The sequence below is a fragment of the Mytilus trossulus genome, chromosome 1, assembly GCF_036588685.1.
Source record: "Mytilus trossulus isolate FHL-02 chromosome 1, PNRI_Mtr1.1.1.hap1, whole genome shotgun sequence".
NCBI lineage: Eukaryota > Metazoa > Mollusca > Bivalvia > Mytilida > Mytilidae > Mytilus > Mytilus trossulus.
In genome coordinates this window covers 71,141,605-71,168,425 of record NC_086373.1, presented here as the reverse complement: position 1 = coordinate 71,168,425, position 26,821 = coordinate 71,141,605, and the positions used below count along the sequence as shown (strand labels likewise).

At 31.7% G+C, this 26,821-nt stretch overlaps 2 protein-coding genes across 3 annotated transcripts; one reads left to right on the top strand and one right to left on the bottom strand.

The window, feature by feature from the left end:
- Nucleotides 1-2,873: 2,873 nt before the first annotated feature.
- On the bottom strand, nucleotides 2,874-8,480 carry LOC134683821 (small ribosomal subunit protein eS7-like). 2 transcript variants are annotated; one of them, XM_063543131.1, is made up of 7 exons: nucleotides 8,425-8,480; nucleotides 7,189-7,263; nucleotides 6,336-6,407; nucleotides 5,324-5,464; nucleotides 4,476-4,540; nucleotides 3,920-4,070; nucleotides 2,874-2,977 (listed from the first exon to the last, which is right to left on the bottom strand). In XM_063543131.1, the coding sequence occupies exons 2-7, from the start codon at nucleotides 7,261-7,263 to the stop codon at nucleotides 2,900-2,902; spliced, it is 582 nt and encodes a 193-aa protein (XP_063399201.1). In that variant the 5' UTR covers nucleotides 8,425-8,480; the 3' UTR covers nucleotides 2,874-2,899. The 2 variants fall into 2 exon arrangements, with proteins under 2 accessions (XP_063399201.1, XP_063399208.1); XM_063543138.1 differs by lacking the exon at nucleotides 8,425-8,480 and adding an exon at nucleotides 8,354-8,378.
- LOC134683810 (ribonuclease H1-like) lies at nucleotides 8,474-22,203 on the top strand. Its single transcript, XM_063543118.1, has 8 exons — nucleotides 8,474-8,611; nucleotides 10,583-10,719; nucleotides 16,212-16,493; nucleotides 17,219-17,330; nucleotides 18,157-18,211; nucleotides 18,686-18,770; nucleotides 19,321-19,445; nucleotides 20,893-22,203. Exons 1-8 carry the CDS (start codon nucleotides 8,484-8,486, stop codon nucleotides 20,977-20,979), a joined length of 1,011 nt encoding a protein of 336 aa, XP_063399188.1. The 5' UTR covers nucleotides 8,474-8,483; the 3' UTR covers nucleotides 20,980-22,203.
- The last annotated feature ends 4,618 nt before the right edge of the window (nucleotides 22,204-26,821 follow it).

Below are 26,821 nucleotides of genomic sequence, written 5' to 3'. Positions count from 1 at the left end.
AAGGACAGAGACTACCGACATGAACAAAAATGCAGTGTGGTTAAACGTTTTGTGAGATCTCAATACTCCATAATGAAGAATCAACAATCACACATTCATCCATTTAATCTGCAGTATTTTTGTGCTGTGCTCCAGCTAGGATTTCAAAAGGGACACTCAGTCTGTGTCCATCTGTAAAGTCAAGCCAGTTTCACCACTGTATGAACCTATCCAAACCTTTTTCAATCCTACATTCCTTCGGCGTCCACAAATATTCACTCTGTGGTTAAAGTTTTTGAAATTTTAATAACTTTAACTATCCTGGATTTCTACCAAACTTGGACAGAAGCTAGTTTATGTTCATAAAATAGTATCCAGAAGTAAATTTTGTAAAAATAAAATTCCAGTTTTTTCCGTATATTACTTATAAACTTTTTCAACCAGGGAACATTACATTCACTTGGTGGTTCAAGTTTTTTAAATTTTAACAACTTTCTTAAACTATCCTGGATTTGTACCAAACCTGGACAGAAGCTTGTTTATGATCATAAGATAGTATCGAGAAGTGAATTTTGTAAAAATAAAATCCAGTTTTCCTGTATTTTACTTATTTATAAATGGACTTAGTTTTTCTAGCAGTTAACATTACATACACAAGGGGTACAATCAAAATCATGTGATAAATATATACACACCGGACGTAACAGTCGAGCAGACCGCTTGAAAGGTAAGTAGTCATATTTACTTGTTTATATCAATAAAATTTAAAAGATAAGATAGTGCACCGAATTTCGGATTCTATCTAGTTTTGAAATACACAATTATCCTTGCTGGAAAGCGTGCAGTTAATGCCAACACTTCGACACAGTTCCAAAATTTCAACAGATAACTGTGTCGAAGTGTTTGCAATATATGCACGCTTTCTAGCAAAAACAATTGTGTATTTTAAAACTATATAATATCCGATATATGGTGTGCCAACTTATTAATCAAAATTTAATTGATATAAACAAGAAAATGTAACTGCTAACCTTTCAAGCGGCACGTTCGACTGTAACTTCCGGTGTGTGTATATCCATCACATGATTTTGATTGTACCCCTTGATACAGTATGCAGTTAAGTTTTTAAAACATTTTTAAGATTATTAAGCTACCCTGGATTTTTACCAGACTTGGTCAAAAGCTTTTGACAATCAAAAGAAAGTATCTGGAGGAATATCATAATTGATATTTTTCATCATTTTGGTTGAGTGTGATTAACAGCAAAAGTAGGCGCAACACTTGGTTCTGCGGAGCCCAGACAAATCTTTTTCTGGTATGGACATTTTTGAAGATTACTATCCAGTATGGTTTTTACTCAGCATTGAAGGCAGTATCATGTATGATGACCTATATTTGATTATTTCTTCTTCATTTGGTCTGTGGTGGAAAGTAGTCTCATTGGAAATTATACCATCTTATTTTTCTGTATTAACCACACAATCTTAAAATTGACCAATGAACCATAAAATGAGGTAAGGGTTAAGGCAGCAACCATTTGATTTTCTGGGGGGGGGCTATGTTTTTTTTTGGGAAAAAAAGTGTTTCCAGGTTTTGGTGAAAAAAATAATTTGTTTTGGACCCACAGAAAAAAAAATTGTTTGTTTCAACTTTCACAATATGTAATGCTAAAATTGAAAGAAAAAAATTGTTTTCGGTTTGTCGCTAAAAAAAAGTTTGCACTGGAAAAAAACATAGCCCCCCCCCCCCCCAGAAAATCAAATGGTTGCTGCCTAAATGAATCCCGCCACAAGAGTATGTACATCTACAGTAATGTATTACACCCAATATAGTTAGCCTATTGTTAAGTATTTCTGTTATGGACCCAACCATGAAAACTTTTTCAGAGATTTTAACAATACAAGGATGAAATGAATGCAAAGTTCTAGTAAAGAACTTGATACAAATATAAGGTAAACAAGTGAATTCTATCAAACCATTGAAAGCTCAATATGTCCAGTATACAGACTAACAAGACCTTGACTTCATTTGTATTTTCAACATAATCAGTACCTGTTACCATAAAATTTTGTTTTTAAAGGTCAATTTCTAATAGTTACATATACTATATTTGATCCATTAAAGACAAATATCCATATGAAGGCTCACCTTTTCCCTACTTCCATAAATATTGCATACTGTGGATTCATCATTATTCGTGGAATACCAATTTTTATGGTTTTCGTTTGCACGGGTGAACCAAGAATTTGAATATTCAATGAATCACCAATTTGCTATGGTGTTGTATTTACTCTTTGACAAAACCATGAAAATGCAAGATTTCCTCAATCCACGAAAATAAATGATTCATCCATAGTAATAAATTTGTTATTGTCAGTTTTTGGATACTCTATAGTATGAAAGAAAAATATATGGTTAAAGGTGTTCTTGCTAGTCTCATAATTGCGACAGACCTGGATCTCATTGTACTGAATCAACTCAATTGTTTATATAGCACATATTCTTAAGGCTTTGTCCTTTCAAAATACCTTTTTTCCAACCTGTTTTCAGATCGTACTAGTAGCAATTTTGCTAATAAAAAGGGTTAAGTATAAATGTATATATCACCATATTTATATTTGGTTGTATGATCAGCAAGACCAAACATGAACCTAGACACCCAATAAGCTAGTGACCATAGTTATCAAGATTTGGTGTCCAGGCTTTAGAGAAAAAAATGTAAATATTTATACCTCTTCATACTGGAAATAGACAAGACCACAATCATAAGAGAATAAAAACAAATATTTTGTTGTAATAATGTTTTAGACAATGATTTTATCTATATGATGGGTCTTTTGTCCAACATTTTATTGTGCTGTAAATGCCCGTTTTAATATAAAGACAACTTCATATCACATTTTTTTTTTATTTGAGTCCTTTAAAGAACATATTCTGGAAACTCAAAATTAACGTCCTTTCCAGTTAACTTCTTGTACACAGCTCCAAAAGTGTCCAACTGAAATGACAAAAAAAGATAATTAATGTTTCAATTTATATACAACTGTAAATATGCAAGACTTTTGCGAGCTTGAAAAGATATTGTTCCATCTTTATTGATAATTATGGAAAATTTCACCTCATTCAAATGAAAGGTTTGTTTAAAAGTATACCCCATTAACACATGCCAGCAGGAGAGCTCTTACTAACTACTTTACCATCTATGCATTTAAAATTCAAAACGGCCATTAATCTCTTTAAAACTTTCAAGCAGCAGTCCTTTCTGAATTTGAGATATCAAATATATAAACTTTTTAAAGAATTCTGCTTAAGCTTATGCTAAACTTGCAATGAAGTGACACTTTTGTTGCTCTGTTTAAGGCCTCAAGGTGACTAGTAAATGATTTTGAGATGAAGAAAATAGCAATACAAGCACTGTTCTTTGCATTTTGTGTACTGATTTTTTGTCATGGTTGGATACCACATATCCCTTTTCTAATTTATTGCCATATATATAAAACTAAGTGTGAAAGCACAACGAAAATGTCTCAATGATGTGTGTTACATTTGCAAAGGAACGTTACAACTACCATTGTTATTTTGCAAACTATGAAAAATATAAAATAAATCAAAGTATTGAAAGGCTCCTTTAACTTATTTTTCTAATTGTAAAAGGCCTAAAAAAGTACAAGACAATTTTGTTTTTCATTTAAACTTCCAGGTGCTACTACTCCCATAAAATCTGACCCTTGTTTCTTTAGACATCTATAAAGATTTAGTTATGATGAAACTAAATACATGTAACATATATCGGAAAGGAAACTACATAATGTTTTACAAATTTACACTCAAGCATTTATTTAGCTGCAACCAACACTTCTTCAATGTTTGCATAGGCACAGTATCAAATTGTCCCACAACCTAAGAATTTTGTTCTCGTAAAGACCATAATAATAAATACCTTGTGTTCAATGTTTGTTTGCTGTGTCTTATCCAAATGAACTTTAATAAGTCTGGAGCCATCCAACTTGATTCGGATTCTTTTACCAACAATCTCAGCTGGGAAGGTCAAATCATCCAAGATTGCATCATGTACAGATGTCAATGTACGTCTAGAATTAAATAATAAAATTTTATCTCCAAGAACGAACTGGATTCAAGTACTTATTGCATTTTTTTTTCTACTACCAATCTAGAGACAATTTAATATCATTCCAACAAATTTCATTACTATCATTAACCAATGACAGTATCTAGAAGAAACAAGACTTTTAGAACGATTGCTATAGTTAATTTTTGAGAACTTCTAGTTTTCGATTATAAACTTTCTTTTCGTAATTCAAAATCTTATATTCTCGTCTTGTTTGAATGGCCCATAGCTGCTGATAATCAGATACTAATGCCAATATTATGAAAGTTTAAAAAAAAAAATAAGACTCAAATTTTCAAACAAACAAACAAATCTAAATTTAGACTTTAAGTCATTCAATATCCTTTATATTCAAAAATCAACATACGAAATTGGTCTTTTCTGCTTATTTTTCCTCCTTGTTTTTCTTGTTGGTTTTGGCAATATTCTTCTCTGTAATAAAAAATAAGCTTTAAATAAATATCATACTAAGCTTATATAATTACATAGTTAATAAAACGTTTACATGTTGAGGATATTGCCATGAAAGCATTTTCTTTTTAGAATTTATTGAAAAATAAGTGTGGAATGTATCCATGGGAACAGATGATACCCTTTCATGCATGCAACATTATAAAGGGACTTAACTCAAGAACAGTAAAAGTGATGCAACCGAAATAAAATCTGAGTTTTGTTGTAATAAGCCTTGTGTACAAGTTTGATAACATTTGGATGAGTTAAATAAATTTAGAGAATGGAAACAATAATTCAGACATTTTTCCATTTGTAAAGGGGCATAACTCTTGAACTGTAAATTGAAGTAATTCGAGTCGGAAAAGGCTAAAACTTAATGACCCTTCCACATGTTATTTTCTGGAAACTACAGAATGCTTATCTGGACCCCTTTTGACCCTTAATTCCTAAGCTTTTATAGCCATAACCCCTGAATTAAAATCAATCTCAACCTTCCTTTTGTGGGTATACACATTGTGTTTAAATTTCATAGATTTCTATTTACTTGAACTGAAGTAATGGTCCCAAACCAGATGACTTGGGACAACGTGATATATATGAAAGGTCGTATAAAACGGCTTCTATCCAAATTTCATAAAATTCAATAAAATTTGAAACAAAGTTGTTTAAAGTTTAAAAAAAAACTTTCAACCCAAACTGAACCTTAATGTTGACGCCCTGATACCAAATCTGTTCTTTTCCCTTACATTGAATTCTAATTACCTGTGCAATAAACACAACATGTTTGCCACTGAATTTTTTTTCCAATTCACGAACAAGTCTGGTCTGTATTTTCTGGTAACTTCGCAACTGTGGTACTGGTACAAAGATGATTATGGCTTTTTTGCCGGCAACATCAATCTCCTACAAGAAAAATCTTTCTTTAATGGCATAAAGTAGGATTATTCACAAATAACTGTACCAATGAATTAAATTAAGTGCAATTTGAAATCAAACCAACAATATCATAATTATAGATAAAAGGAGATATGCCATGAACCTATTTTGTTATCAGTAACAACATATAAAAATTTCAAAAGCTTTGGTTGAATGGTTCATGAGAAAATGCACGGACACGACTGGAAACACCATTTTTCAATCTTTCAAGAACCATAACTCCTGACCGGTAAAAGTCGAAATCGTCATTATTGAACTCGACCTCCATTTTTTCATCAGTAACAACATATTAAAATTTGGGAAGCTTTGGTAGAACAGTTCATGCATAAATGCACGGACACAACTGGAAACTCTATTTTTCAACCTTTCAAGAACCATAACTCCTGAACAGTAAAAGTCAAAATCGCCATTATTGAACTTGACCTTCATTTAGTTGTCAGTTACAACATATTAAAATTTTATAAGCTTTGGTTGAACAGTTCATGAGTTGCACAGACAACATTTGATTGCCGCCCGCCGTACATCCCCATATCAATAACCGACATTTTTGTCACAAAAATCCGGTAAAAAATTGCATGCACATTTGGAAAACATATCAGTGAAAAGATAATTTTTTGTTATTTTTGTTGTTGCAAGAACATGAATCATGAAAAAACTTTTCCCGCTACCTTGAGCATAGTGCCTAAAAATTAAGATTTTTGTCATTCATTTAATCACAGTGTTCTGCCTTTAACATCATGATGTAGCCATGCTGTGATTTTATTTCCTATTTACCTGGATGCTAGTACTGAAAGTTTCAAAAAATCAATACTTATCAACCTCTTCTTTTATATCTTACCTTAGCACCAGTAATATATAGTTCACGTAGTTGTTGTTTCAGGTCACTATTCATTTCCAGTTCCAACAAAGCCTAAAAACAAATGAACAATTAGTTACATATGTAATGTGTGTAAAAACAAATTCAAATTATAACAAGCATTCTGAGAGTATTGCATGGCAATACATAGTCTTGTACTGGGTAAAAAAAATCATTATACTTGAAAATAAACTGCTAACTTGTTCTTTAACGTGTCATGGTGTAAACAAAAAGAAAATATTAATTCATTATCTTCAAAAATGACTAAAAGCAGTGTGAAAAACTGATTTTATGAGAATTTTTCAAGTCCAAAGACCATAACTTCGCACTTATTATCAGGCTGAAACAAACAAAGTTATATTACACAGTTTTCTAAGATTAGATATGATGTAATACATTGTATATCCATTTTCAAATTATAAAAGCTCTTTACATTTATTCTTTCATTTGTCACAAAAAAGAATTTTGGATTGTTTGTTAAGTTTATTGACATGATTGATGGGAAAATAAGTTTGAAATCACATATTGTTTTAAAGATATCTATGGTGTACATTTTAATCAATACCATTCACTTCTGATTACTTAGGGAATATAAAAAAAAACCAGTCAAGAGTTATTAATTTGCTGGAATTTATCAGGTTTCAGTTGTGCCTTAATACTTTTCATGTTTCAGTTGTGCCTATAGGTCAACAATGTCACATCTATCAACTTGATTCTTTGGTTCCCGTTTATTTTTGCCCACATCAACCTTGCAAATGTCATTTAAGATTTCTATAAACAAAACCATCAAGCATATTTGGTTTTTTACAGGTCTGGTTTATTTAACAACACTTACCTGTGAGATCGATTGTTCAAACTCATCAGGCTTCTCACCTTGAGGTTTCACAATTTTAGCGCTCGCCGAATACATCTGTAAAATGCAATTGTAGAAATAATTAATCAGAAATACAGGACATACATTGTACATGCAATTTTTTTTTCAAATATTGTAAAAAAATAAGTTTCGCTCCCTTATTGTTTACTTTGAGACGCCATAGCTGACAATGTGTCTGTGATGTGAGTTTAACAAATTGTTGAAGACTGTATGGTGACTAAGTTAGTTGTAAACATTTGGTTTCGTGGAGAGTTTGTCTCATTTGATTCATCTTCTTATATTTTTAGTCACAATGACATTAGTCACCTAGAAAATAATTTATAAACAAAGGTAAAATTTGAGCAAATAGGTCATCGCAAATCTCATATGGAATTGTAACTTTGTTATCATTTCTTGAGGATACATGTATTTCTAGAAATATAGTTGAAAACAAAAGTGGGTCTCATTGGGGTCTAAGAGTGATGCAGGATGCCAATTTTAAGTAAGTGTGACACGTGAAAGTCAAATTATTATGTTGTGAAAACGGGAAATCAGGTCTTGCAGGACTCTGGAAATGACAAAAAAATGAGAGTTGCTTACAAACATGGTGTAAGCGGGATACGGGTATCTGACAAAACAGTAAGCGGGATCCAGGATAGACACCCCACCCCCCACAAAATTCTTTCTCAAAGTGCAGATTCAGCAGTTACATGTCATATGAATGACCTTTTTTGTGTCAGAAATTAACAGGCTTTCAAAATGTCACATATTGTCTTCCTGGGATGGGACCCGTAAGTTAGTAAGAGAGTATAATTTATTTAGCACACATTGATCAGTACACAAGAAAATACCGAATTATGACAGACAAGGTGGTGTATAACTAAATATGCGATCTATTTATGAAATAACTAATTTCTTCAGAGATGTTTTGACGTGATCAGGGCAGTAGTGATTCTTCGAGATTTAAAGTATCATTTGAAAGGACGCGAGTACCTAACATGCAAACATTCGAGGAAAATATCATTAAACAAAATAAAAAGAACGTGGACAGTAGGGTTCAATCCGTGAATATCTTTCTTAATAATCTTCATCGGAAAGCTATATTATGGCATATCGATCTTCAAATAATTCTTAACTCTTAACGTACATTTTCAATTGTATAAGTTGAATAAAAAGGTTTTAATAATGACTTTGTTTTAACATGTTAACTCAGACAACCTTGTTTAATGGCGGCGACGGAAGAAGAGAATTACACCGGAAGAGGAAGTAAAAAACATATGGTAGCGCAAATATTTCAATTTGTAAGTCGACTGCAAATTGCAATAGTTCGACAAGTCATAGAAGGCTTTGTAATGCCGTTTTATGCTGTTAGAACTGGAAGGAATCCAGGAATATATAAAGACTGGTATAAAGATGTGTTGCTCTGTTGTTGATGAATATTGGACTTATTTTTTTTACACATCCCTTTCAGGCTTTTGCAAGTTTCGACTTTTGGCAAAATTATATGACGTTTCGGCCATAAAGCCGGTACGGCCTTGTACGGACTGGCCATCCAACAAAAGTTCTTTCGGCCATGCTTATTTTATATAAAAGATATTTTTTGTATAGACATTCTGTGGAAAATAAATTATATAAGATCATAGATGTAAACTATCGCTGTGTCATATGTTTTTGTATGCACATCCAAAAGTGGCAAAATAATCAACTTATTGATGGTGGCCACGTATTGGTAGAAGTAAAGTCATTTATTTTCGTATCAACCTCTTTCCGTCAGTTTCGACTGCAAACAAGTACATTGTGGCATGTTTTTCTGTTTCTATATTTAAAACTACAAGAACACTACATTGTACATAGTGACACATGTATGACATATATTCAAAGTCACTTTTAAAGAACTTATTGAACTAAACCTACCTGTTCAGCCATTTTTACACATCCACTTTAGTCTTTAGTAAGTGACCCAAATGACACTGTAAACACTTGTGTACGTTTCCTCTTTTGTAGTTCCTTCACATGTGTTATGTTCACTCATGTACTTCATTGAAATGGTGGCTGCTGCTTAAAAAATTTTGACTTAATTTTGATTTAGATTTATAGTGTTTTTTGCTGTATAGTGTTTTTGAATTTACCAGACTCCGTTAAATAATTTTCCAGATGGTCAATATCTCATTTCGATTGTCTCTATTAATGTCTTCTTCATTGATTCCTAGTAAGGTGTCTAAATCCATGTGTATATTTCCTGTAATAAAGTAAATAGATGTTCTCATCCTCTCTCTAGCCTCCTCATAGTTAGAACAATGTAAAAGGTAGTGTTCTACAGTTTCTGTCTCTCCACAGGAACAGTTTTTGCGTCATATAATGTTATTATGTTGTCTGTGTGGTCGGAAGACACATTTGGTGTCAAGAAAATACAATGTAACTTTAGTTTATATAGATGGATCTTATTGAAATTTATTAAGAATGTTCAATGCCTCAAAAGGAAGGTTGGGATTGATTTTGGGGATGATGGTCCAAACCGTTTACTAATAAGGGGCCCAAAACAAGCATTATTCTGCTTTCAGGATATTAACATATGTATAAGTATTTCAATTGCTCTGAAATTGTACCACAATGTTTCATTTAATACCACAATGTTTCATTTAATACCACAATGTTTCATTTAAAGTCATAAGAAACGAGTGACCGGTGAAAAATTATGTTCTTCCAATTCTTGAACCAATGCATACACACATCATAAACTTAGTCTTCTGTGCACGAATTTTTCATTTTTTCGTGTAAATTTCGTATAATTGTCAATTTCTTTTTTCAATCGGTCAGTGTTGTTGTGTAAATATGGCAGGTAATTAAAGTTCGTGTTTTGAAGCCGAAGTTTAACGATGGTCACCTGTTTGTCAACAATCGACAAAAAATAAACAAAAAAGCATGGAAAGAGAGCAAGTGTTTCACATGTGAATTCAGATAATAGTTTATTTTAAGGACATCCATGCGTATTGTGATCACCGGATTTTTACGAGATGGGTCACACTGAGGTCACTTTGCATACGGAAAATATGTCGGGGGAATTGGTTGCTGGAAGCAAGCAATTAAAATAAAGTAAACTTCTTCTAAATATGGATAAATTAAAGAATTTTCTTCAGAAAAAAGTATATGTACATAAGTTTTATAATGAAAACTATCCATTGAGTTATAAAAAACATATGCATTATTTTTTTTGATTTGAGGTTTCTTATGACTTTAATACCACAATGTTTCATTTAATACCACAATGTTTAATAACACAAGTAGAAAGTTGGATGACGAAGTTTATACATGTACAAATGTACATGTATGAACTATTAAAGTCTTGCTAATGTTCTTGAATTATTGGTATTGATAGGGGCTCCTGTAAGTCACAAGTAGACAAGTTTCCACAAGCACGCTACAAGAAGTTTAATACTCATGAAGAAGCAGAGGACTTTGTTAAAGGAAGTGGTGGACCATTACGTAACTCATATGCAAACACCTATAATAAAGGTATGATTGATAAAGAGTTAACTCAGTTAAACTTTTAATCATTTTAAAAAAATTACCTGACTGTCATCTGAGATTCTCACCCTTTATCACAAGCTCTTTGGTCAGTATTCCTTAATCTTTTTGTCTTCAAAATCAGTTTGATTTCTATATGGTCAGGTCATATGTTTTTGTATGTCATATGTTTTCGTACTATGCATGCTTTTTCAATGGAAATCATGACATCATAATGCAATCTTAATAGAAAAAACACCAATGAGACGATGATACTATAACGATGATACTATAAATTCTTCTTTTCTAAGATTGCTTAGTGTTGCTGTAAAAAAGATTAATTGATTTAAATCAAGTTTGATAACTGTTAGTGAGAGTACTAGTTTTTTCAACAATTTCAATTTCCATTTCTTGTTCAAAATGTAAACATTAAAACATTTGACAATGTTTGATATGCTCTTGAATCATTAGAGACATTAAGCTTCTTTTTTTTGATAAATGATTAAAAGGTAGATAGACACTGTTGAAATGAACACTGATTGAATAACAGTATAAACTGAGAAATAAAAGCTACATGAAATGAGGCAGCTATTTTTGATGTGGGTTGTTTTATTGCTTTCTAGTTGATATCTTTTTTAAAATTTGAAACAGTATAATGCAGACAGGTTTGCAAAGTTATAAATATGTTATTGAAATATAGGCGAGTGACATTTTCAGAAAAGACGTCTAGTTAACGACTTTAATGCACCCACCTAACACACGGCTAATTTTTTTACAAGTGATAGATGAATATGAACTTCATTTTTTGCCCAGTCGTAAAAAAAGCGTACGGTGCAATTTTTGTAAAAATTGAATTAAAATCGAGAAATCTTTTCAAAATTAAAATTTACCACCTGTATTTCAACGTAAATTAATTGCTTTAAACTTCTCTTTTTTATAAATGAAATGCATTGATTTTTAGCGCATTGCATATTTAAGTATTATCAAATAGTTTTTAAAAAATAATATTGTGTTTTTTTGCATAAAAAAAATCATTTTTGTAACAATTTTGTCATTATTTCAAAAACCTACCACTTCTTTTCTATTTCTTTCAGTCGTTTTTTTCTTATTTGATCTTATTTTAAAGCTGAATCATATCTAATAATTATTCTCAGTTCATAACAAATTTGATACATATTGTTTTAGCTGTATTTTTCTGTATTTTTGCATTTTTACGCACTCATCAAAATTCCACCGCAATTACGGAATTCATTTTGTCCGTTTTCATTTCTTCACCTGTATATTATAATCATTTATTCGTGAAGAAGGAGCATGTCAATTTGATAAAACTCACAAGACCAATTGAAATATAAATTTCTAAAATTGATTAAATAAAGGATGTAAACTTAATGAATTTATTACATTAAAAAAGATAGTGTTTTATAGAGGTATTTGATAAGTATTAGTTTGAAAGTTATTGTGACACAGTAATAGAAAAATAATTAACGGGAACAACTCTAGTATTTTTCTGGACAATGTCAAACTTGACGTGTAGTCCTGTTAAACTAACCCCTCCTGCTGCTAAAAAGGCAGACTGTCCATTGACTGGCAACGATGTATCGTTTGTCAAGTATTTACGACAGAGCGACTATGTTTTCCAGCTGCAAAGGGAAAAACAACTTTCTTTCTGCCGTAAATAAACAGAAGGACACCGTTTGTAGGAGACTTGTTGATGAATACAAAACAGTCGAGGAAGCACCACTTGATAGAATAAAATATCATAAAAGCTGTTATAAAGCTTTTACAAGTAAACAAAATTTGACCACATTTGCAGACAATAATTTAACAGGACAATCTACATCTTCCTGTACAAAAATACCCTTGTGCAAAGATGATACTCAGTCTACCATATTGACACGATCTAGATTGCCTGAGATAGATCGGATGGTTTGCATATTTTGTAAATACAAATCGTTTAGGCAAGATAAAAAATGACGCAAGATATCATCGGCCGAAAGAATCCAATGCATTATGCGTACTGCAAAAATATATCCGACAGTGAAATGGTTTTGAAAATAAAATCAGAGATGTTTGCTCTAAATGCTTTATACCACATCATCACAAAATATTTGTTGAGAAATCCAGTTAAATTTGAAATTGAAGAACCTTTAAAGTCAGAGCATGAAAGTGCCTTTGTTGAATTTGAATAGAAGCTTCTATGGGCCCATTCAACGCTCTAATATAAAGACGTATTAGATATGAACAAAAATCAAAGTTAAAATGCAGATCAGGTGAGACAGTTCAATGTAACATCAACCCAGAGCTCATAGCACTAGCACTGACGAAATGCAGAGATGATATTACCGTTGAAAAATTGCTCTCTTTCCCTATTGGACCCATACCCACTTCTCTTTTTCATGTCGATGGAACGATGCGAAAATGTGTTAAATCTGATCTTGCACATGAGCTTGAACCCGAAATATGTCCATATCTTTTAATCTTCCAGCATTTGACCCATCACTCACGGTTGTGATTAGGGATGGCATGGCTATTATTCAATCGTTAGATGTGAAAATGTTTTCTAGTTTTGGTGATTTGCTTAATTTCTATTTGAAGCAGCTGTCAACTCTCTTTCAGTCGGCATCAATAATTGTAGATGTGTTTGATAGGTATGACATACCAGACTCTATCAAATCGACTGAAAGGGAACGTCGGTCTCAAGCAGCTGGTGGACACAGGGTCTATCATGTAAATGAAGGAAGCAGTATCCCCGACTGGAAAAAATTTCTGGCAAACAAAAGAAATAAACAAGCTTTGGTCTGCTTCATCGGGGAATTTATTTCAAAATCTTATTGTGCAAGTAACACACTGCCTGTCGGACAAACATTATTTCTGGCAGCCACTTTCCCAAATCCAGAAATCGTAAAAAAAATAACTAACGATCAAATAACTGACTGTACCAGCTTATTTAGCACACAAGAGGAAGCTGACACAAGACTAGTTTTACATGCCCTTCATGCTGACGAACACTTTAAGATGTGTAATGTAAGAGGGAGAACGATTGTTAAATGTTCTGACATTGATGTTTTAGTTCTCGCGCTGTGCATTACTTCCCTCGGATGCTTAACACGGATATGGCTATACATGGGTGCTGTCACTAGTGGTAAGGATGGTAGGTGATACATCCCAGTGCATGAGCTGTGTAGTTCCCTTACAAACATTACCCGTGAAATACTACCAGCAGCTCATGCTCTTACTGGTTGTGACACCACATCAAGTCTTTTTGGCATTGGGAAAAAGTCTGTGTTTAAGCTTTTAAAGTCGTCATCTGCAGAACTGGCTGGTCTATTACATCTAGGTAACTCGGATATTGATACCTCCATCTGTGTTGCCAGAAAACTTGTATCTAAGTTGTATGATACAAAAGGCAAATATAAGTCAAGTCACCATGATTTGAACAAGTTACGTGCTAGACTTGCAACTAGCAAATAAAATTGAGAATGGAAATGGGGAATGTGTCAAAGAGACAACAACCCGACCAAATAAGAAATCAACAGCAGAAGGTCACCAACAGGTCTTCAATGTAGCGAGAAATTACCGCACCCGGAGGTGTCCTTCAGCTGGCACCTAAACAAATATATACTAGTTCAGTGATAATGAACGCCATACCAATTTTCAAATTGTACACAAGAAACTAAAATTAAAATAATACACGACTAACAAAGGTCAGAGGCTTTGGACAGGCGCAAAAATGCGGCGGGTTTAAACATGTTTGTGAGATCTCAACCCTCTCCTAAACCTCTAACCAATGTAGAAAAGTAAACGCATAACAATACGCACATTAAAATTCAGTTCAAAAGAAGTTCGAGTCTGATGTCAAAAGATGTAACCAAAGAAAATAAACAAAATGACAATAATACATAAATAACAACAGACTACTAGCAGTTAACTGACATGCCAGCTCCAGACTTCAATTAAACTGACTGAAAGATTATGATTTCATCATATACATGAACATCAGGCACAAGACTGCTCTCTTGTTCGCCTTCCACCAAGCGAATCTTCATTTAAACAACATGTTCTAAGAGCCAGCATTCAAACAAAGATATGGATGACATCACATCAGGCAAAGCCGCCAATAGGTTCACCCTATGAATACTGTTGGAAAAAAAGTTGCAATGGTCCAACCCCAGTTCTGTTCACTGGACTTGTGTCATCAGACTTTCTTCAGGATTTAATTTGTTCTTGCAAAGGAAAAAAAAATTGCAGTAGAGAATGTGTTTGTGTTGAACAAAACCTTTGTTGTACAGAACTATGTCCTTGCCAGGGAAGCGATCTCTGTTGTAATATATTGACAAGCCAACAGAGCCCTGACAATGACGACGAAGAGGAAGTTCTTCAGACTTGATTTAAATTCTAAAAAATGAGTTTTAATGTAAATAAATCGCGAGATGAAATGTTGCATTTTGTAAAAAAAAATTTACATTGTGTTCCAAGAGATGGACATGAACACTTTTAAGATTAAAACACAACTTTGGTGTACCCTAAAATTATTTACAAATAGAAAAATATAAACAGAAATTAAAAAAATAATCTGCCAGACGGTCTCCGACCTTGACGTGGTTGGTAGGCTTTACACAAACAGGAGGCCCTCTTTATAGTTGAAGCGACAAAAACGTCTACTTTTGACACCATTGTATTTAGATAATTATCTCACTTTTATACTTGTATCTTTGAACAAACATCATTATTGTGCATGCTAGAACAAACATTGCAACATAAAATAGTATTTTTAATGCCAAATTCATTCGTATTTGTTCATATCTTGCCAAAAGAATCGTATTCTGATATCAGAGTAGAAACGTCAAAATGACGTCAATTACCGTTCTTGCATACAGCGTATGTAATTTTTAATCGGACAAACAACATTATTATGTTGCATAAAGTAAAATAAAATATATTTCGTAACCCTGCTGATTCAAATTAATTCATAAATCTAAAATGATGTGATTTTCGACAATTTTCGCGTCTGACCTTTGACCCGGATTTAAAAAAATGTGCACCATATTTCACTTTTACGACCGGGTGAAATGCATTCTACACATTTTCCCCTTTCCAAAGATATATAATTTAGCCGTGTGTTAGATAGGTGCATTAAAAATATTTTTTAGGTCTGAATGTCACTCGCCTAATACATTTGGTTACAACATTTGATCTTAATCCTTAACATTTTTAGAAAATTGATCAGAACTATCTCAACTGTATTTACTCTTGTTTTGAAAAAAAACATAAATCTGGACAGACACGATAACCTTTGCACATGCATGTTAAATGAGTAAATAAACATGTACATGTATTACAAAAAAAAATTAAGTTTTGCTCTATTTTAAGATATATTATTAAGATAACAAGAATATACAAATTGACATTCTGTTTATATTATAATTGCAAAAGGATTTTACTTTATACCAATAAATCTATATGTAGAATAAAATAATTGTTGATGCTATCTTTCTTTGAAGGGTCATCCTCCAAGACAGCTAACCAAAAACCTACAAGTAATTATAATGCACCCTCAACATCAACTCACAAACCAAGTGTGAAGGAACAAGTTTCTCATCTGTCTGCTGTTGTTCATCAGTTATCAGAAGAGATAGAATCTTACGAGAAAACTCATGTACCGTCCAAAAGATCTCAACCATCTAGTGCAACACAGCCTGGTGGATCAAGGTCATATTCAACACATTCATCATCACAATGTGGCAGCAATCCTAAACGATTGAAACATGACAACTCAGATGGAGGTATGAGTTAGTAGGGTGGAAATTACAACAAAAAGTTTTGTAGCAATGAGTAGGGTTCTTCCCACTCAGAAAAAAAATTTATGATATATTTTTGTTCTCTTATGCCATGTATGCCTTTGTGTCCTCTTTGTTCTTGAGCTTTCTTTTTATGGAGCATTTATCCTAGATACATGTACAAGAGTAAAATATTCACAGTTTTTCACTGGAAAATTGATTTGAAAACTATATTTGATCATATAAGGAAATGTGTGAATGTTAAACAGATCTGTCAAATATTTCTGTAAATTAAAATCTTATAACTGGAATATACAAATTGTAAAGAAAATGTGCAATTCATTGGTTGGACAATTAATTTTTTTTTACATTGTGTGTCAAATTTGACTCTATGGTAATTAGTTTTTGGTACACATCCTGAATTTTTGTTATCTTTAAAATCTTGAAAAGACTTTTTTTTGTTGTAAAAGCTGTAAATAAAAAAAAAGTCTGGTATGATTGTCAATGAGACAACTATCCACCCGATCCAGATATATTTTGATGCTTACCAGAAAATACCAGATTAATTCCATATTTACCTCAATTGACTAAAAGGCCGGAGTAACAAGCTCTTTGGAGCCTTAACTAAGTTTATTTTCTGAAAAGCATTTGATAAAAGCAATTTTCATATCTTTATTTTAAATACTATGAAATGTGTCTGGTTTGATATCTGATATGCTTTATGCCTGTAGGTTTAAATTCTGAAGAAGGTGTAGTAGTATATACAGATGGTGGATGTTTTGGGAATGGCCAAAAAGGAGCCACTGCTGGCATTGGTGTCTATTGGGGTGACAATCATCCTGAGTGAGTATTTACATTTTATTAAGCTTTCTGTAATGCTTATTGAGGAAAGCAAGATGAAAAAAGATTGACTTTCCTGATTTTTTGTCTGTCTGTCTACATTTACCTTGTAAGCCTAACTCCCAACCACAGGACAGATAATGATTATTTCCATTATGCTTATCACAAGTATATTACTCTTAGTCTACCTGAGATTGTGTATCAATGAACAGAGTCCATACCGCTATAAAAGGCCGAGAAAGGACAAATGTAAAACAATTCAAACAATAAACCTATGGCCTAGTCTATGTACAAAATAATGAACTAAAACAAATATGTTACACAGCAACAAACAATGACCACTTAATTACAGGCACATACAGAATGTGGCAGGATTAGACTCATTTGAAAGTGACAATCCTCCCCTAACCTAGGAACGTGCTGTAACAGTACAACACAAAAACATACCATGAAAATCAATTGAAAATGTTTTAACTCATCAGATGGATACAAATAGAAATTTTTCCATGGGTTGGGGCCTTGGGGGGGGGGGGGGGGGGGCTGATGGAAGAGGGTAGGATTAACCCTTTTGAGAGCTCACTTACAGTTCTAGTTTTGTTAATATACAATGCTGTGCTGTTTCAACATATAAAACTGATTTTTTGTTAAGTTTTGTTTATTTGGTTTTTTTTAAAATTCTTGTCTACATGTTCATATAAATTTGATTGGATTTTTTTTTCATTTCTGAGTCAATCAGTGAATGTAATTTTTGACAGCATATGATGAAAATTACTTGCCAATAGTCCAAGAGTCAATCCTGTACAGTATATCAAAATTCAATTCATTTCAGTAATCTGAGTGAAAGGTTAGGAGGGAGACAAACAAATAACAGAGCAGAAATACATGCAAGTATATTTAAAATAATGTAGACATATTATGTACATGTATGTCTTGTCCATTAATTGCTTCCTACTGTTGATTTCCTTCAGACTGCAAGACTGTTCAGATAATTTTTACAGTAAAATCTACACTCTCAGCTAATATATAATGACTGACCCAATAAGAAAATCCTTGGCAGTAGAAAACATTATCCATGTACCAACCTGATTGTAAACATTCAACATTTAGTTAAACAGTAACAGTAAAGCTTCATTGTTCATTTCTTGATTAGATAAGAGACCATAAGTTGATATCATAATGACAAATTTTGACCAAAATGCCTTAATCTCTTCTTTTTTTTGTTGAAAAAATATCATTAAATGGTCCTTTAATGTTCTATCAGCCCTAATGTGCTACCTTCAGATCTTAAACATGCCACAAATAATTCAAACAGAGTAAATCGAACATTAGATTTTAATTAAATTTTCTATTCGTTGTAGGCTGCAGCAAAAGCTATCCAACAGGCCAAAGCTAAAGGAATTACAAACCTAGTCCTAAAGACAGACAGTCAATTCTGTATTAATGGTAATGTATAAGGATAGCTGTTCTACACATGCACTTTTAAATATGATAATTGCTAAGCCTTCAATCTTTTAACTGTTGAGTAAGTTTGTCAACTACTATGTTGCACTTGGAGAAGGTTTTTGCCTATATTTCAAGGTTCATTATATGATTAAGTTTATATCGAAGTCAACATTTGGCAAGAGTTACGTCCAACCTAAGGATCACACATATAATTATGTATTCTTGAATATAGGTCAGCACCCAGTCAAAAGTTGGTTTTCATGACATATAATTCAAGCTTTCGAACAACAATGTGTACATTCTTTTTCAAATTGAAGATCATCCACAATACTTTACTTTTACTGCTACAGTGCTATACATCTTGTACTATTTTATTTTTCAATGTTATACATCAGTTTATAATCTCTTTATTTTTATACAAATAACGTTTAAATCATTTTGTTATGTAATTTCATGTTAAATTTTGCATTTCCTTTATTGTTTTAGATTGTAGGTACAGTATAATCTATATGGATTTTACAACGAGACATTTTTTTCTACTCACCTCTAGGTATAACAAGTTGGATACACAAGTGGAAAAGGAATGGCTGGAAACTGAGTACAGGTCAGCCTGTCATTAATAAAGACGATTTTATAGAATTGGAGTCTTCACTACAAGGAATTAATGTGAAATGGGTATGTCTTACATTAGACCTAAATAAAACAACAGTTATTGCAGTTTATTGTCAGACAGTATTCTGATGAGAGACTCGCTCTAATAAAGAGTTAAATGACTTCAATTAAGAAAAAAAAATCAAATGATGTGTAGAAAATGCTGATCACTGGATATCAAGAGTCCATCCACTCTTTTCTGCCACTTGGTGGCATCTCATAGACTTTATTCAAATTGCAAAGTTTAGATAGATGTATCAAGTCAGCAATATTTCCAGTATGCAACAATTAAGAAAATTTTAGTGTAAGAGGTGTTGTTCATTGTTGTTAATTATTTTGGTGAATATTGCATGCAGTATGTATTTGCCAGTCGGATAACTATTTTAAAATATATCTGACAAGTAAAGACACCTTTTTAATGTTGAAGATTGTATATAGCCCTCTGCATGTCTTTTGTTTATTTTGTCATTAGATTGCTGTCTCAATGATGTATGTATAGATAGTAGTGTTGTCAACGGTTAACCGTTTGAACGACTGAATACCGAATACCAAAAAGTCCAATCAACTTGAAACTTAGTACATATGTTCCCTATAGTATAATCTTTCTAATTTTAATACCAAATTAGATTATTACCCAATGTCACGGTCCATGGAACATGGAAAAGGATAGTGCCAGTGGGGCATCCGTGTACTTTGGACACATTCTTGTTTAACAGTAACTTTAAATAAGTAATACGATTATATTTTATGATTTACTTCATTATTTCATTTTTGATCTTATATTGTGTAGACCTGCATCTGAATGTGAAATCTCTATCGTGCAAGGCTTTGTCATATTTTAAACTCAAAAATTGTGCAATGCAAACCAATGTGAATGTAATCAATGTATACTTGATAGTACGAGTAAAAAGCTTTGGCTTAATCACTATAAATTGAAACACTCCACATTATTTTTGGAGACAACAAGAGAAAATGAAAGAATCATTGGTTTCAGACATATTAATTTCTATGAGATCAAAAAGTTTTTTTTTTTATATTTTTCAATCTGAAGTTAGTACAAAAGCCATAGTTGATACAGTATATTTGATTATTAAAAGTCAAACTTCTCCAGGAATCTTCACAGACAAGCCTTATAATACCAAAGGACAAACTTCAATTCATCGTATTATAAAAACATAAATGTATGACTTGGATGGAAGGTTTACACATTGACACTCATACCACATCTTCTTATATCTATGTGTAGGGTGTAATATGTAAGGCCTTCAAACATCAACTTAAACTACAAGTTAATCAGTCGAATGATTACCTGAGTAACCGGTTAGACAAAAGTGTTCAATTTGATAACACTTATAGATTAAAAAATACAAATTTTATTAAAAATTGGTCAAAAAAGCTCTGTGATTACACACCCTGAATATACAACTCAAGTTGTAAAATGAAATTAATGCATTTATATTTTTTCATCAAGGTCCATGTTAGAGGACACAGAGGAATACCTGGGAATGAAGCTGCAGATAAACTGGCAAATGCTGGAGCTCTTAAACCTGCAATCTGACGATAAACTGGCAAATGCTGGAGTCTTTAAACCTGCAGTGTGATGATAAGCTGGGTAATTGAGGGAGCCTTTTAACCTCAAGTCTGATGATAGGCTGTAGTGATATAAACTGGATTCATTTATTTCCGTGGATTGAGGGAAAATTGCATTTTCATGGATATTTGATTTTGTGGTTTTGCCAAACTGTACAAATGCAAATAGAAAATTTGTTTAGTTGAGCTCTGATTTTATGAGTTACCTTTACATGTACCAACAAATCCATGAAAACTAGTATAGAACAAAACATAATCAATCCACAGCAGTCATTCCTCAAGGTGCTTATCATACTTCAGTGACATGTTTAAACAGGATTTATAGGATTGAAAAGTGCCAAATGTATAAAAGAAGGACGATACGCACTCAGTAATGCTAAGTTAAACTATCAATTCAAACTTTTTTATGAACAGATGGTTAAGCATTATTATGGGAATATATTGGTTTAAACCTTTATATCAGTATGGTGATATAAACTTTGTTAAGCACATTATATCTGAATAATAATTTTTGTTACAAGTCTGTAAATTGTGTATGGGTTAATGTGAATATGGTTGTTTGTACTTATTACAATTTATGAGTATAAATATTGTTGTTTTGTTTCAAATGATTAGAAACTTGTCTATCAAGGGACAGGTAGGGTCTAGAGGTTTTTGGTATGTTTTTGGAGTTACAGTCCTTGGTTAAATTATATTTAAATAGATTACTCTGTTTTTATGAATCAAATGTTAAATCTGTACTTTTATAAAACATTACAGTTTTTATTTAATAACTTAAATTCACTTAGATTTGGGCCTAAGTACTATGTTACATAATGAAGGACAATATGGTTTTCACTGATTAAATGTACCTTTTCAATTTAGGCCCTGCGTTCCTTTCGATATGGTAATATTGTTTCTTATTGATAATGCAAGTCCTGATTACATCATTATGCAACTACTGATCATGAAAACATTTTTGCTATTGATTTCTCTATTGCTTCAAATACTTTTCATGAGTTATGCCCCTTGCAGGGGTTGAAATATGAAAATTTGCTATTTAGATAATAACGTAATAACTATAAGCTTAACTCACATGATACTGTGATAATATAATTTACTATGAAATAAGTTCTGTATGTTTGAAATGCTGGTTGTAAGTTATTTTTATTTCAGATGATTTGTTTCAAATAAAAATTTTATATTTTGCCTATATGATTTTTAGCTCACCTGTCCCGAAGGCACAAGTGAGCTTATGCCATCACTTGGCGTCCGTCGTCGTCTGTCGTCGTAAACTATTTCAAAAATCTTCTCCTCTGAAACTACTGGGCCGAATACTTTCAAACTTTAACTGAATGTTCCTTAGGGTATCTTATTTATAAATTGTATCCGAAGTTTTGATCTATCAACAAACATGGTCGCCATTGCTAAAAATAGAACATAGGGGTCAAATGCAGTTTTTGGCTTATAACTCAAAAACCAAAGCATTTAGAGCAAATCTGACATGGGGTAATATTGTTAAACAGGTCAAGATCTATCTGCCCTGAAATTTTCAGATGAATCAGACAACCCGTTGTTGGGTTGCTGCCCCTGAATTGGTAATTTTAAGGAAATTTTGCTGTTTTTGTTTATTATCTTGAATATAATTATAGATAGAAATAAACTGTAAACAGCAATAATGTTCAGCAAAGTAAGATCTTCAATTAAGTCAATTTGACCAAAATTGTCAATTGATCCCTTAAGGAGTTATTGCCCTTTAAAGACTTTTTTCACAATTTGTTCATCATGTTGACTTACTTTAAAAAATCTTCTCCTTTGAAACTGCTGTATTAATTTCAGCCAAACTTAGGCTAAATGAGTTTCAGAGTATCTAGTATAAATTTTATATTTTATTTCCTTGTATGTCAAGAAACATAGCTGCTATGGCTAAAATAGAACATAGGAGAAAATGATTATTTTTTTTGGCTTTTGAAGAAAAAAGGACGATCCAAAAAACATTTAAATAAATTGAAAAGCCAAAATAATCATTGATGAGAGATTTAACCAAAAGAATTAAGGTGAGCAATTCAGGCTCTTGAGAGCCTCTTGTTTTTTATGCTATAAATCTTCACATCATGGTGCTTATTGCAGTCTTAAATTCTACTCATTTATTAAATGAGAACTTCATTTTATATAGCAATAACTTAAAAATAATTTTTCTTTCAGATCTTGCCTTGCTGATCATTTTTTGTTGATGGCAATTTCTCTCTGTCTACTATTGTTTTCACTGAAAATGAAAACAAATAGGTATAATTTGTCACTCTTCAAGGATTCAATTGATGGTTTCTTACATTTACATGTAGATTTATTTTTAGATATTGGCTTATCATTTAGTCAGTTTGAAAGTTTCCTTGTATCATCCTTTTCAGGATTTTAGACAGTCGAATAACAAAATAAGTGAAAATGGTCATTGACCTGCAATAACTTCTACAAGGAGTCAATGGATGATTTTTGTTGTTAAATTATTAGTAGATCTCACTAGAAAAAATTTGCTGCTTATTATTGATATTTAAAATTTCTTTCTAGCATCTACTGTTTTTCAAAAAAATAGCAGAACTGTAAAATTTAAAAAAGTGGATATGTATGTAATGGCAATTCCTCCATAATTTGTTGTCTGTTTTCTTCTGGTAATTTAGAAGTTGATGATCAACCTGCTAATCTACTTTATCCAATGTAAGTTACCTGCTTAGGCTTTAAAGATGTATTAATAAAGCTAAAAATGCAGTTCTATCAAGATGTTCTAATTTTTGTTGATGAATCAAAATCTTGGACATAATTTATAAACTCGAAATATTCAGTTTGTTTCAAATCAAATGGTTTTGAGGAGAAGAAATTTTCACATCAACAATACTGACACCATGAGAAAAAAAAAGGATGTCAAATGATGGCAATAGCATACATAAAACTTTTGCTCCCAGAGAGATAAACCAAACAAATATCAAATGTTGTCTTCAATGATACACATCATGTATGTTTGTCTTCAATATTTTTGTCACTGCGATGTAATGTTCTCAGGATTTCTGTAATATTTTTATTACCAGACCTTAGTTGTCCTGTAATGTTCTTGCTTCAGTTTTGAAAACATTACAATGTTTAATCAATACACATGCATTATAAGTAATAAGTAGTAAAAAATACACATAACTTTATTGGCAAGTTTAATCAGCATATAACAAATCTGTAATTGCAAGATTATAGATTCATAATTCTTGCTATTCAAATCCTTGCTGAACATTAGTAGAAATGTATTATTATGTAAAAATACAATTACAAAATTGGTCATCTAACAAAATATAACATAACAACACTTTTAAATAAACATACAAAATTACAAATCAGAAGTCACAGAATTTTCAATTATCTGAATCATCTATGGACACAAAAAATCATTCATCAGTTAAATCACAAACATTACTCTTTAGAGTAAATCATCACACCGAGTTATTTTTCTACCTCTGAGGAAAATAAGTTGGTTTACAGTAAATTGTCCCTTTTTCTTACTAGGGTTGTGTTGAATTTGTTCATGATACATAGGTTACTTGTAAAAAATTTTAGTCATTATTGCAAGACAAATACAATGTGGCTTGCAATTTATAATCCTATAAGTTATTGCTTATGTCAATGCCAATCCAATTTTTTTCTTTGAATAAGGTCAAACTATTTACTGTTAAATTTGATATCGTATGTTAGTTTTAATATCAACATGATTGCACACATTCTGCAACCTACCACAAATGGTTTGGTTGGGTATTACTCATGGTACAACTCTCGTGGAACACCATGCCTCATTTGCACATATTCACAACATTTACAAAATTGTAATTTGTAATATAATTTGACCAAAAGGTACCTTTTAAAATGAACAAATTTATGTGCCCAAAACTTCATTGTTTAATATCTTAAAACTTAACCTTAGAATGCACATATTTCCAAATTTCACATTTCTATGTTCAGTGAACCATGTAATTGAGGTAAAAACTGAGATTTGATATATAATTTCAGATGAAGTTCACATTATATGGAAATGTGTACTTAATCTTTAAGTTGATGTTACCACTCCTTAACCAAAACCTATAGCCTGTATTGGACTGACTGGCAGACTAATACGCAGCTCAGAATTAAATCACAATGCCCCCATACTATCTTTAGTCAGAGCAAACATTCAGGTTAAAGTGTTGGTGTGAAAGTTGTTTTGTATCCAGAATTAACCCTCTTAACTTTTATCAGAAGGGTTTCTGTAATTATTTTTTGATGAACCCTATAAACATGACTGATGATGTTCCAAAAACACTCTTCAGTAAGGAGGTATCAATGTGAATCAACTATTTCCCATAGTTACTTTCCTTTTACTTACAAATGTACATACGTATGCTACTGTATAAATATTACTTTTGATTTGAGAGTGCCATTTTAAAGCAACACTATTCAAGGATATGCTTTTTCATTGGAGTATTGTAAAAAGAGTTTGAGAGAAAATGATAGCACCATTTAGAACATTGTTACATAAAAGTTATTGGTTTTTTGAATGAGTATTATATTATATTGAATTTTAACAGAAAATAAAAGCACCATTTTAAACAAATCATTATAAATACAAAATCATTAATAGAAATTATCGTAATAAATAAAAATTTAACTTAACTTCACAAAACATATATAATATTGTAAAATAATTTTTTAGTAGAAAAATATAAATATATATATTGCACATCATTTCACACATTCCATCTAATGAACTACCTTAATTACATATATACCTTAATTCAATTGCATAACTTAAAGCTTTCTGTTATTATCACAATAGTCAAATTAGATTTTCCATATCTAAATTCGAATGTAGACTATCCACCATTTAAAGTCTTACAAAATACTAATTTATATAAAATCAATTATGCTTCTCAATTATTGCTAGTACACATTTTATTGGATTGGATAATAATCAGATTTTTGTAGGTACAAAACATGTACTTGATTTTGTAGTTTTGATAAATTCTGAAAACAAGTCTACAGAAAATAAGAATGGTATCCACAAAAAATAGTATCTTACAAATAATAGTTCAACCATAGTATAGAATAATTCTAATATATATATACACAAATGCTTATTCAATTTTAAGAAATCATTTTAAAACATAACAAAAACAAATTAAGGTAGCACAATACAAAGATTTTTTTACTTCCAATCACTAACCTTTGAAATGCTGTAACTTTCTTATGAATGCATAGAAAATAATAAAAGGGGTATATATAGATAGATAAAAGATTAATCTTTTAAATGAATGCAGCCAATTTTATTATTAAACAATCATTATGTAATCAATTTTTATGTAATTAGTGGCAAAATCTGGGTAAGTTCACTTGAATGAATTTAGCTCTATCATCTCTTTAACTATACAGAAAATTTTAACGAAATCTTAATCAACACATAATGGGCTTCAAAAAGGTGTCTCAGATTTTTTAAACTGTCCAGTAACAGAAGATGAAATTAAAAAAGTTGTTTCAAACTTAAAAAATGGCAAAGCTTCAGGTAGTGATGAAATTTTAAATGAGTATATAAAGAATACAATTGACGATTTAATGCCAATTTATGTTAAGCTATTCAATTTGATTTTAGATACTGGAATTGTTCCAGACAGTTGGTCTAATGGAATCATGATTACTATATTTAAAAATAAAGGATCAAGATCTGATCCCGAAATGTACAGAGGAATCACTTTGAATTCATGCTTTAGTAAAACTTTTTCTGCCATGTTGAATTACAGGTTAAATAATTATGCAGATCACGTAGACCT